Source organism: Eurosta solidaginis, chromosome 5 (genome assembly GCF_040869045.1).
Source record: "Eurosta solidaginis isolate ZX-2024a chromosome 5, ASM4086904v1, whole genome shotgun sequence".
NCBI lineage: Eukaryota > Metazoa > Arthropoda > Insecta > Diptera > Tephritidae > Eurosta > Eurosta solidaginis.
The window spans coordinates 27152476-27164808 of NC_090323.1; the positions used below are offsets into that span (position 1 = coordinate 27152476).

The 12333-nt window shown below is 36.6% G+C and overlaps 1 protein-coding gene across 1 annotated transcript; it reads right to left on the reverse strand.

The window, feature by feature from the left end:
- Positions 1 to 6702: 6702 nt before the first annotated feature.
- Positions 6703 to 9680, reverse strand: LOC137254136 (uncharacterized). Its single transcript, XM_067791875.1, has 5 exons — positions 9407 to 9680; positions 7430 to 7534; positions 7162 to 7374; positions 6895 to 7054; positions 6703 to 6839 (listed from the first exon to the last, which is right to left on the reverse strand). Exons 2-5 carry the CDS (start codon positions 7520 to 7522, stop codon positions 6703 to 6705), a joined length of 603 nt encoding a protein of 200 aa, XP_067647976.1. The 5' UTR covers positions 7523 to 7534; positions 9407 to 9680.
- Between the last annotated feature and the right edge of the window lie 2653 nt (positions 9681 to 12333).

Genomic DNA, 12333 nt, shown 5'->3' on the forward strand with positions numbered 1-12333 from the left:
GTATCCGGATTGAAGTTAAGCTAGAGTGACACGCGTCTCCCTGGGAGGATTCTTTCTTCAAATGCGAGTTCCGGGTAGGTGTCTTTAAGAACGGTGTTCACCCGCCCATCATACGGCTGAATGTAAAAGTTAAGCAAAAGAGGGGAAGGGACACCACCCTTTAGTACCGCTTGTTCAATTATTCTGGGTTTTGATGTTATGTTCATGAATCGTGAGCTGCACCGATGCCTGCAGACCACGCTTGGCGCTCGCAAATGGTATCAGTTATAGCTGGCGTGACTTGTAATGCAATTCGCCTAGATGGTTGAGCGCCATTTGATGGTGATGAAAAAGTTTATAATTTTCTTTTCTCATTTCACTTGAAGCCACCAAGAAAATGTCGCATAGTCGTAGTTTATGATTCTAATGCCCAGTTTTTCAGTGCGAGTTTAAACTACTGTTAAAGTTGACTAAAGTTTAACCCTGCTACTTCGGTCGCTTAAGCTGAGATGTACAGTCAAATTTTATGGTATCGAACAAAGTGGGAAGGTTAAACTCTAGTCAACATTAATTGGCGTTTAAACTCGCACTGAAAAGCCGGGCACAAATCGACTTATTTCCCTATGAGCCATGTATCAGAAAGCTGCAACCAAATTGAAAAACTATGATGATCAAAACTTCGAAGGCTAGAAAAACCAACGATTCAAAAACAAAAATCGATCCTCCATTCCTTAAAAAAAGATCGATTAAATCGATTATAAAACGAATCGGAATTCAGCTCTATAAACAATGGAATTGGCTTTTGCCCAACAAATATTTAGGTTAGAGAACGATTAGAAACGAATCATCCCTGCAAAAACGCTCCACGTCATTTTACTAGTCATTTTACGGTCATTGTGACTTTCTGCAGCGGTTATATTCATAGTCATTTTTGCATGGGCGGATTAGGTTTTGTGACCAAATTTTCCGTTTCGTTCCTATTAATGTGATAGTGCATTCCGCTCCCACCTATAGGATGTGAGCATAGTACTGTGCTGCTCACACACGTCACAATGCTCGTCAAATGGCGGTCATTTTTCCGTCATTTCACTCTACATTTTCGAGTCATTTGACAATCAATTTTACTGCGGTTTTACCATTTATATAACCGCCATATAACGTGAATTTTACCTGCAGATTTACTCTACCTGGAGCAGCCATATGAATAAAATATGAACCAAAAAAATTGAATTTTCAATATTTATTATTTTCAATATTATTATATATGTACATGAAATTGGAACTTATATTAATCCAGTTCATATAAAATAGAAGAACTTTAATAATAAATAAACTTGCTTAATTGGTTTTTGTTTTCCAATTGAAATCTCTTCTAAGCGAGCAAAAAAATAATATTAAGCTTTAGAAAAAACTCCAATTATTTGCATGATCTACAACTTAAAGCTTAGTATAAATTCAGATCAAAAATATTCAAAGCTGTCGTGGAATCCGATTGCTCTCGTAATTGAAGAACTTAAAAATGTACGACTATTAATTGAGTCAGACTTATTATTGTTCTAAATCTAATCATTCAAGCAATAATTCTGCAACCCTTAGCAGGAGTATTGATTGGTTTCAAATCTAATTCCGACAGCAATCGTATCACGACATCCCTTATTATATATGCACATGAAATTGTAACTTAAATTAATACAGTTCATATAAAGAAAAGTAAGTATTTTAATAACAAATAAACTCGCTTAATTGGTTTTCGTTTTCCAATTGAAATCTTTTCCAAGCGAACAGAAAATAATTTTAAGCTTTAGAAAAAACTGCAATTATTTGAATCAATTTAAATCTACAACTTAAAGCTAATTAGAAATTCAGATAAGATTTACTCTTTTTTTTTCAGATCAAGAATATTCAAAGGTGTCGTGGAATCCGATTGCTGTCGTAATTGATGAACTTAAAAATGTACGACTAGTAATTGAGTCAGACTTATTATTGTTCTAAATCTAATCATTCAAGCAATAATTCTGCAACCCATAGCAGGAGTATTGATTGGTTTCAAATCTAATTCCGACAGCAATCGTATCACATCCCTTATTATATATGTACGTGATATTGCAACTTAAATTAATACAATTGATATAAAGAAAAGTAAGTACTTTAATAATAACATAAACTCTCTTAATTGGTTTTTGTTTTCCAATTGCAATCTTTTCTAAGCGAGCAGAAAATAATTTTAAGCTTTAGAAAAAACTCCAATTATTTGAATAATCTACAACTTAAAGCTTAGTAGAAATTCAGATTAGGTTTACTCTTTTTTCAGATCAAGAATATTAAAAGGTGTCGTGGAATCCGATTGCTGTCATAATTGATGAACTTAAAAATGTACGACTTGTAATTAAGTCAGACTTATTATTGTTCTAAATCTAATTATTCAAACAATAATTCTACAACCCATAGCAGGAGTATTGATTGGTTTCAAATCTAATTCCGACAGCAATCGTATCACATCCCTTATTATATATGTACGTGATATTGCAACTTAAATTAATACTGTTGATATAAAGAAAAGTAAATACTTTAATAATAAATCAACTCTCTTAATTGATTTTTGTTTTCCAATTGAAATCATTTCCTGTGCATGCACATCGCTAACCTGTGTTGGCAAAAGATATGATTATACTGTCTTCGATAGATAGTCGGACGAGCCGCTACTCGGCGAAGTAGAGATGACCGTTGTGTCGGTGGCAGCTGTTACAACAGCAGTTTCTAACTTTACACCATCCGTACGGTGTGATGAAAGCTTTAGCTGTAATGCAAATATATAGATGGGTTAAAGTGGTTTTCGTATGTTATTCAACAACTCACCCTATACCATCATCACAGCCTCCTCATCGATTTTGAATATGTGTACTGTTTCAGTATTCAGACCCAGTTCGTTTGGTGCAATATTTTCGATTTGATGAATATGTATACTATCCGTTAGGCAGACAATTAGGTGCAATCGATTCATTCATATACTGTGGGTATTTGAGCCGTAGACGCAATGGCAGATATTTTGATTCTTTTTGAAGTGTAACATTTGTGAACAGTTGGGTTTCTCTGCTGTCACCATCACCACTAGAGAGCTATTGAAGAAACGCTCGACCAAGATAATATGTGAGATTTACACGCATAGATTTCTTCCACCTTTTCACAGTTATTGATGGAGAAAATGCGAAAGCCATATTCACCATCCAATACCGAAATAGAACTGTAGAGGAAGAAACATTTTATAAAATTTAATAAAATCAAAAAATGATAGTTGTGCTAAAATGGGGTAACGTATTGTATGTTAAAGTATAGCGAAGTCTCAGCGGCTTTGTCCTGCTGAAAATTGAGTTTGAATAGGTTTTATTCTTCATTCTTAGAAACATGTACGAAGGTACCTGGTAAGATATTAAAAATCCTCAACGCTTTTTTTGCTATAACTTAAAAAACTCATATTCAAACTTCTGCTTAACTTCTACATATCAATAGCTACCTTTACCACCAGGAGTCACTATTGCTTCTACGCCTATGCTATTGTTTCCTACATCGATGGGCTTTGTAATAAAATAAACAGCTATCTCCCCAATCTCTCCAGTTTTGTCGCCTCGCGAAACCTGATATTGTCACAAACCAAATCATCGGTGACCTTATTTAAAACATGACCGCGCCAAATGCCGACCATATGGCATTACCCTACCGACTGTCTTACACCCTAAAATGTTGGGTGTGACTTTCGATCAGGATCTACATCTTGGAGAGCATGCACTAGCAATTGTAACGAAAATCGTCGTTGGTGTGAGGTCTTAGCCGATCTCCAGATCTGTAGAAAAGGAGCTTATTAGCTTAATGCTTAAGATGATGCGGGAATAACCAAGTAAGCTCCTTCCAACCTTTGATTCGGGGGATGGTATAATGGTATGAAGATGATAGCGTGCGACAACATCGCGAGCTTGCGATGGCTGGAGGAAGGGGTTCCAAACCTCCAAATGCAGGGCACGAACGCTCGTTTTGAGATGGTGGATAAAGCGCAAATCCCCAAGGTAACAAAAGTTAAGGTATGGATACCATGCGTGATGAAGTCGGAGGATACACTGCGACTTTTGCAGAATCAGAATCCGAACATATCGACACAGGATTCGAAGGTCCTTACTGTATCTCGGCCTACGGACGAAGGTTAGTTATACATCTTCCAAATAAACAAGCAGGCGGAGGATATATTGTACGCGCAGCTTGGAAAAAAGTCCTTAGGTACAGGCAAAATGTATATGCGACTCAGGAAAAGAAGTCGCGTGTATTAAAGTCCTAACACGGTGGACGTCGAAAAGGACCTCAAAAGCCTAAGGGAAAAAAGACAGGTGGAGGTAGCCCACGTCACCCCGAATGTGTTAGAAGGGGACCAACAGCCAGATGGTGCTGTGAGTCGCACAGAGGAACACCCGGCACAACAGGTACAAGAGGCTGAAGGGGGCTTCGAACACTCTAAACCAAAAGGGCTAGACGTGGTGGTCTAATTTTTATTAAAAAATAGTTTCACATCACTTTAAAGTTTTTTTCAGTAAGTCCATCTAATTTAACGCGGTATTTTTTCACAACACACAAGAATTGCAAAATTCTATGTTTTCTCTTTCTTCATTCACCTAACACCAACACGCCAATTTTGACAATCTGAACAAGGGTATGTTGTTCTGTAGGGATGAGCCAACCATATAGTTGAACCATGGGCCAGTCCTTAAGGGCCAATTAATGGTACCATACCATAACGCTAAAGCCATAACCATATCATAGCCAACCAATTGTCCTGCAAGACAGGTACCCGTTACCTAATCGATTACTTAATCGTCACCAATAACTTGTTCACCAATTATCGTCTTAATGACTTTTACATTGCTGTCGTGAAAAAGGTAACGCATGCGCTCTCTCTAAATAGTGTACGTGTGACTCGCTTTCTCGCTCTTACCTATTGTGTTTTCGACATTCTTTCTCGCTCGATGTTATTTACATTTTTAAGTTACTTCATCAGTTATGTTTTCGTTATCGCTAACCAAAACATATGCAACAACAACAACACGGGTAACTGGCCTATCGGTTACCCGTATCGGTTACCTTCTGTCAAATCGCTTTTTCCATGAATGAAACGCTTCCTTTATGTTCAGATAATATTTAATTATAAATAATTCATATATACTTTAAATTATGCCCTTATTACTCTAGTGAACTTTACATATGTGTATATTGATATGTACAAGCTAATTAAGTACAATAACGTCTATTAATAGCTGTGCCCTTTCTGAAACTTTCGAAGCTCAGTGATGATGCCCAATTTTTCCTGCGCTGGTGGTGTTGTTCAACATCAGTTTGCAGAGCCATATGAGTTTTGGGTAATAGTCTAGTTGAGGGGTCGACTGCTAATACGCTACCAAAAACATCGAGAGAGGTGTCAAACGATGTGTCTTGACATTAGTATTAATAATCCGATGGCGGAAAATAAAAATTTTAACGCGTTCAAAAGATATTAACGAAAACCCGAAAAAACCCCGCAGGTCCCTCCGAAACCGGTGGTGGGATCCATAGCATTTTGCGCAGAACACCTTTCTGCGTTGGCGGCCTTCGGCCGCGCTTATAAAAAATAACACTGGGCTACGCCATGCCAAGTATAACCGTGGTTACCGCACACAATTTTTTTGTGGGTAAAAACACAACAACAACCACATTAAAATCGCCAAATTCAACTGCAAATATCTCCGGACAGAGATAAAATTTTCCTTTTCCGCCTTCGGATTATTGTTCTCGAGATTAATACGCCTCTTTTGATAGCTCACTCGAAAATCTTGGCCCAACTTTAGGGTGGTACCTGTTACGGTCTGCTGCTACGGTCTACGGCTGCGACCCACTTGGGAGCGTGTTCACGCGAACACACCTAGGGATGTGGCGAAAGTTGCGATAAGAAATTATCGAAAACAAGAAAAAGACAGACCGGCCATCACTAGAAAAAAAAGCAATTAAGTTTCCGGCAACACTCCGGTCTTGTCTTTTCGCGCGTACGGTCGTACGGGTCATCCTCTACTCAACGTAAATTATCGGGCCTCTTACGTTGAGTGAAAAATTAAAATAGGCCACAAGGTTGGCTGCGGTGCCTCCCTAGGGCGTTTTGGCGGAGTTGGGAGATGAGTTGCCTCCCTGACCTGGAGTTGGGGTGGTTTCTGGTTCTCCTAACAGGAGTCAAAAACTCGTGCATATTTAATAACTGGCGTGGCGCCATTAAAGCCAATTCGCTTTAAATACATACATACCCTACAAGAACACTGACTATCATATGACTATCATATGATTGTCAGCAATGTCAACCTAACGATCAGCGCCTCATACAAACTTTCTATCACAAACATAAGGGGACTTGCGCAAATGTGATGTAAACAACTGTGTACGTGTGAGTTTTTGTCTCCTTCTTATACACCAACATCGCCCACTGATTAAGTATATAGCCGTACTGCTCACTCTCATTCATTTTCCTGGATCAGTGCTAACACTCTAACTATCAAAAAGTGTCATAAATGATAGTTTACTGTAGATATCAGGTTTGACTGTTATACTATCACAAATGACCATTGTTATATTCCGCCAAAAATGAAACAATGCTTTTTGCTTTTTATTTATTTTATTTCACTAGGTTTTTAATTTTGTATATGATAAAGGCATAAGTGTTTCTTATTTGTTTAAAATAAATAGTTTTATAAACCTTATTTTTTTTTGAACATATTTTTGTTGTGTTGTTCGGTGGTCGCTCTTCGTTAACGCTGCCCTGACGTCTTTTTCGAAATGCAAGGCACCTTTTTCGAAAACGCCTAGAAAGTAGACATAAATGTTTAAAAATTTACTGATTATTTATAGTAAACTCACCTCTTAACACTGGATCAACCAATGTTAGGTTACCCAGTGCTCTTTTGACCCCTCCCCTGCCATCCCAATTGAACCCGTCCAAAAGCGAGTCTGCGAAAATGTGTCTCAAGACACTGTCCACCTCTGTCGAAGTTCCTTTTATTCTGTGGATGTATGTAATCTGTAAAATAATAAAACACAAAATATATATAAAATTGATTTTTGAAATGTTTACTATCATTTAAGTTCAATTTGAAAATAGGAGTTCGACACCAAAATAATTCTTACCATGGATTGCACGAAATCGGCATTGCTCAATTTTTCCTTCACCTCTAAGAGCACTTCAAGGGATTGCAGAGGTAGGAGACTCGCAATCTCGTCCAACGCGCTATCTCGGATTTCTCCCGTCATGAGGCACACCGACCTCTCAATATGCTCTGCAACTACTTTGCACTCACGCAGCAGCGCATTTTGCGCCAACATTTCCGACTTATTCGCTGACTAATTAAAAAAAAAAAATTTTATGTCTCCATAATTGCATTACATCATTACTTACATTTTGATCGTGTGCCTCCAAATTTTGCACAATGACAATCTGATTTTTTGTGATGGCGCTTACGCCATTCATTACAGATGCAACTGTTTCCATAATACTTGTTTGCTTTAATGAAGAGATGTACATAAATTTATTAAAAAAATTAAAAAAGTATAAATACATACATAAGTATGGAATTAAAAATAGTAATATAGAATTAATCATGATTCAAACACCCACAAGGTGTTGCAGATCCTACACGTTCAATAAATATCGTTATACTTGGATCGTGATAAATATTAACAATATTTATTGAAATGGTGGATCGAGTGTAGGTCCTAAATGAACTGATTGCTAAAAATTTGCACATTCACTCAAACATTACTGTACTCAACACTTCAAAAATCTTGAAGATAATTCAAGCTATATATTAAAGAGCCATAAACTTTACCAATTTTTGAATATATGGCATTTATTGTACCTCATTTGGTAATAGTCTAGTTGAGGGGTCGACTGCCAATACGCTAGCAAAACCATCGAGAGAGATGTCAAACGATGCGTCTTGACATTAGTATTAATAATCCGATGGCGGAAAATAAAAATTTTAACGCGTTCAAAAGATATTAACGAAAAACCGCAAAAAAAAAGACCCACGGGTACCTCCGAAACCGGGGGTCGGATCCATAGTATTTTTGCGCAGAACACCTTTCTGCGTTGGCGGCCTTCGGCCGCGCTTATAAAAAATAACTCTGAGCTACGCCATGCCAAGTGCGGGTGTGTGGTATAACTGTGGCTACAAACACAACAACAACCACATGAAAATCGCCAACTTCAACTGCAAATATCTCCGGACAGATATACAATTTTTCTTTTCCGCCATCGGATTATTGTTCTCGAGATTATTACGCGTTTTTTGACACCTCTCTCGATATTTTTTGTAGCGTATTAGCAGTCGGCCCCTCAACTAGACTATTACCAAAATAAGTCTATTAGTCATGACGTATCCGAAACAATGAATAAAATCTACAAAAAGTCATTAAATTCACCAACTCAAATATTTTTTGGGTATGGGTATGGCGAGAAACCAAAAACCACCCTACAAGACGGAGGTAACTAGTTCACCCACACATTCAAAGCTTTTTTCGCTCTCCACTAACACATCGACGTTTCATACTGTCATCGAAATGACAGTTCATTATTTCGGGAAACTTTGAAACGGAGAAAAAATAGTAACGACGCGTCTTGACATCAGTATTAATAAACCGAAGGCGGAAAATAAAAATATTAGCTCGTTCAAAAGATATTAACGAAAACCGAAAAAAGACCGCGGGTACCTCCGAAACCGGGGGTGGGATCCATAGTATTTTTGCGCAGAACACCTTTCTGAGTGGGCGGCCTTTGGCCGCTCTTATAAAAAATAACCCTGGGCTACGCCATGCCAAGTCCGGGTGTGTGGTATAACCGTGGCTACCGCCACGGTGATGCACAAGTTTTTTTGTGGGTACTAACACAACAACAACCACATGAAAATTGCCAACTTTAACTGCAAATATCTCCGGATATAGATAAAAATTTTCTTTTCCGCCATCGGATTATTATTCTCGAGATTAATACGCGTCGTTTGACACCTCTCTCGATAATTTTGGTAGCGTATTAGCAGTCGACACCTCAACTACCCTACAAGAAACGTTGATAGTTTTACTAAACACATAAAAGAACATACAGCAGATACCATTATGCATGTGAGACAGATATATAATTCTCAACGGAATTTTATATATGCGAGAACAGTTTATCCGATTTAATAATGTTGTCACTACTGACTGTCATATGACAATCAAATGATTATCACGGTTGTTTTGTTATTTTTTAAATTCCACCATTTTCAACCGACGAAAACCATATAAAAAATAAGTTTATAAAATGAAAAAGAGAGCATTTCAAAGCTCCATGCTAAAAGAAAAAAAATCGAAAATAATATTAAAAAATACAAAATACCTGCCCCACAGACCAAAGAGGATAAATACAATAAGAGCCGTCACTCGTTATTTTGTGGCGAGTATCTCGCTGGAAATTGAAAAAATTGATGCCGACCCTGCAAAAATTGTTGGAATACGTGTTCCATTTTCTTCATGTTGGAGTACTCTAACAATACTCCTTTGCAATGCGTTTGAGGACCACCATCAGCCGATCATTGCTCGTTTTTTAACGACAGTGATCACGATTATATTAGAGAATTAAATAAATTAATTATTAACAGTCTTAATTACAGTCGAAAAATAAACACAAATACCCATAGTGTACCTATACAAGTGTGTCAACTAAGCGATAAACGTCAAAACTACAAACAGCCTCGCTCACCTGATGCAAATCTCAGGTCTAGAGTTGCATTTTTGGTACGTAAGAGTACTACAAGCTGAGTTGCATTTGAGAGTTTAGTAAAACCTTGTAGTATTTACAGATGAAATAGTTGCATATATTTCCGCGGAAATAAGAATACTAGAAGATTTGTAGCCTGCAAACATACGGAAAGCAAAATTTATTTAAATTAGAGTCAAAATATAAAGCGCCACACGTGTAACATGAAAAAATGTCACTTCTAAGGCTGTATACACAAATGCATAAGGGCAAATTTATATAAACGCTTTGGTCGCTTCAAAGCAAAGATAACGTACGGCGTTTCATTGTTTTTCGTATGGTGTTGTCAAAGCGTAGGCACGCAACCAAAGTATTTATGTAAATTTTTCAATACTTCGCCCGACAGATCAATTAATGAATGCAACACAACCAAAGCGTCAGTGTAAATCCGCCTTAATTTTTGTAGCTGTGAAAGTCTCCTGCAAATAAAATGGTGCTGTAAGTGCAAACAAATCAAACTCCTATATGACAATACTTTATTTTCAATGTATTTTTCTTGTATTTTCTCTTATATATTTTGTCGAGGGAGCCAATAAGTTTTCTGTACTGGTGTAAGTGTGTGAACTATATTTAAAAAAAACTAACGAAATATAAGAAAAATACAACGTAGTTCATTATAAACAAACAAACCAGTTTGTATTTCGATAGGGTTTTTTGACATTAGGACGGTTTTTCATTATTTTTTCTGCAAAATGAAAATTTTGTTTTTAGTTTCAAGATTACGTGCATAAAACACAACTAAATTCAAAGTGTAAATAGTGTGTGCAAATGAGTTTTCAATAAGTGTAAATTTTAGTTTTTTATAGTTAAGGAATTTACCTCCAGATTCTTCTGTTACACAAATATAGTGAACTTGGGTACAGAATTTCAATTAAAAAGTTTTTCACAATAATTTGAAAAACTCTACGTTTTCTCTGCTTTTTACACTTAAAGGAGTAACCCTCCGTAATAAATTAAATTTTTAATGAAAATTAATAACTCTGAACTGAACATTTTTCGCCATGATATAAAATTAAAATGCGGTGGAACAGGAGCAACACTTTTGTGACTACATAAACCCTGTTTCAATCTTTTACGTCTCTGCACAGAACCCTAATTGACCTTTTTCAACCGAAACAACAATGGCAACCCAGATTTTCCCGTTATGCTCACTTAAGCGAGTGCCTGTCAGAAAGAAGTCAACACACTTGTACTTGTACAGTATGCAAATACCCCACGAAAATGTATAGAAGACATTTATAAACATCTCGCCCAAAAATAAGTAGCGACTACCTCTCAGTATACATCGAGTAAATGCCAAAAAAATAACGAGTGACGGCTCTTATTGTATTTATCCCCTTTGGTGGGGCTCACTCAAAAAATTGATACCCGAAAAATAATAGTGGTTAGTGGTGATTCATTTTTAAATGTGTTTCCGCATGAGGAAAGCGCTCTTCTGTTGTTTTGTTATTTTCTGAATTTAAATTGAACATTCTGAACTCGAATTCTTATAAAACTATTTATTTTAAGCAAATAAGAAACACGTATGCTTTTATCACGTACAAAATTAAAAACGTAATGAAATAAAGTAAATAAAAAACAAAAGGAATTGTTTCTTTTTTTGGCGGAATATAACAATGGTCATTTATGATAGTATAACAGTCAAACCTGATATCTTCAGTAAACTATCATTTATGACACTTTTTGATAGTTAGAGTATCAGCACTGATCCAGGAAAAGGAATGAGAGTGAGCAGTACGGCTATATACTTAATCAGTACGCCATGTTGGTGTATAAGAAGGAGACAAAAACTCACACGTACACAGTTGTTTACATCACATTTGCGCAAGTCCCCTTAAGTTTGTGATAGAAAGTTTGTATGAGGCGTTGATCGTTAGGTTGACATTGCTGACAATCAGATGATAGTCATATGATAGTCAGTATTCTTGTAGGGTAGACTAGCCTATTATTAGCTATTACCTAACTTTTTGCCTTTTTTTTGGTTGGCTACGATACGGTCACGACCTTAAGCGCCAAATACACGACACGAACATTTCCGCGAACATTCCCGTTATGTCATGTTTCTGCCACCTTTTCTGTCGTGTATGGTGGTGTTTGCCAGTTCGCGCAAATGTTCGCCAAAAATCAAAATATTTTAATTTTTGGCGAACATTTGCGCGAACTGTTCGTGCGTGTATGGCGAAATAGCTCATAATCGTAGTAATTTCTGAACGGAACAGACATGCTCGGAAAAGTAAAATGGACAATAAAAAATTTCTGAGTGAATTTATTGAAATGTATAAATCTTTGCCATCATTGTGGCAAGTAAAAAGCAAAGATTATTGTAATAGAATTAAAAAGAATAATGATTATGCGACTTTAATCGAAAAATTAAAATTATATATAATTATATAAAAATTATGAGTGGCAAAATTTTTTGTAGAAGTTGGTCAAATGTTGCCTTGCTCATACGAACGTAACTTTTAAAATCATTTTGTGACGTGAATTCCAGTTCTTTAATAAGCTCA

What these genes read in the sequence shown, in the direction of transcription:
- LOC137254136 (XM_067791875.1), bottom strand. Translation starts at nt 7,522, where the DNA reads ATGGAAACAGTTGCATCTGTAATGAATGGCGTAAGCGCCATCACAAAA. An exon ending in TGGAGGCACACGATCAAAAT is followed by an intron (nt 7,375 to 7,429) that starts GTAAGTAATGAT and finishes TTTTTTAATTAG; the next exon opens with TCAGCGAATAAGTCGGAAAT. An exon ending in GGTTGATCCAGTGTTAAGAG is followed by an intron (nt 6,840 to 6,894) that starts GTGAGTTTACTA and finishes TCTACTTTCTAG; the next exon opens with GCGTTTTCGAAAAAGGTGCC.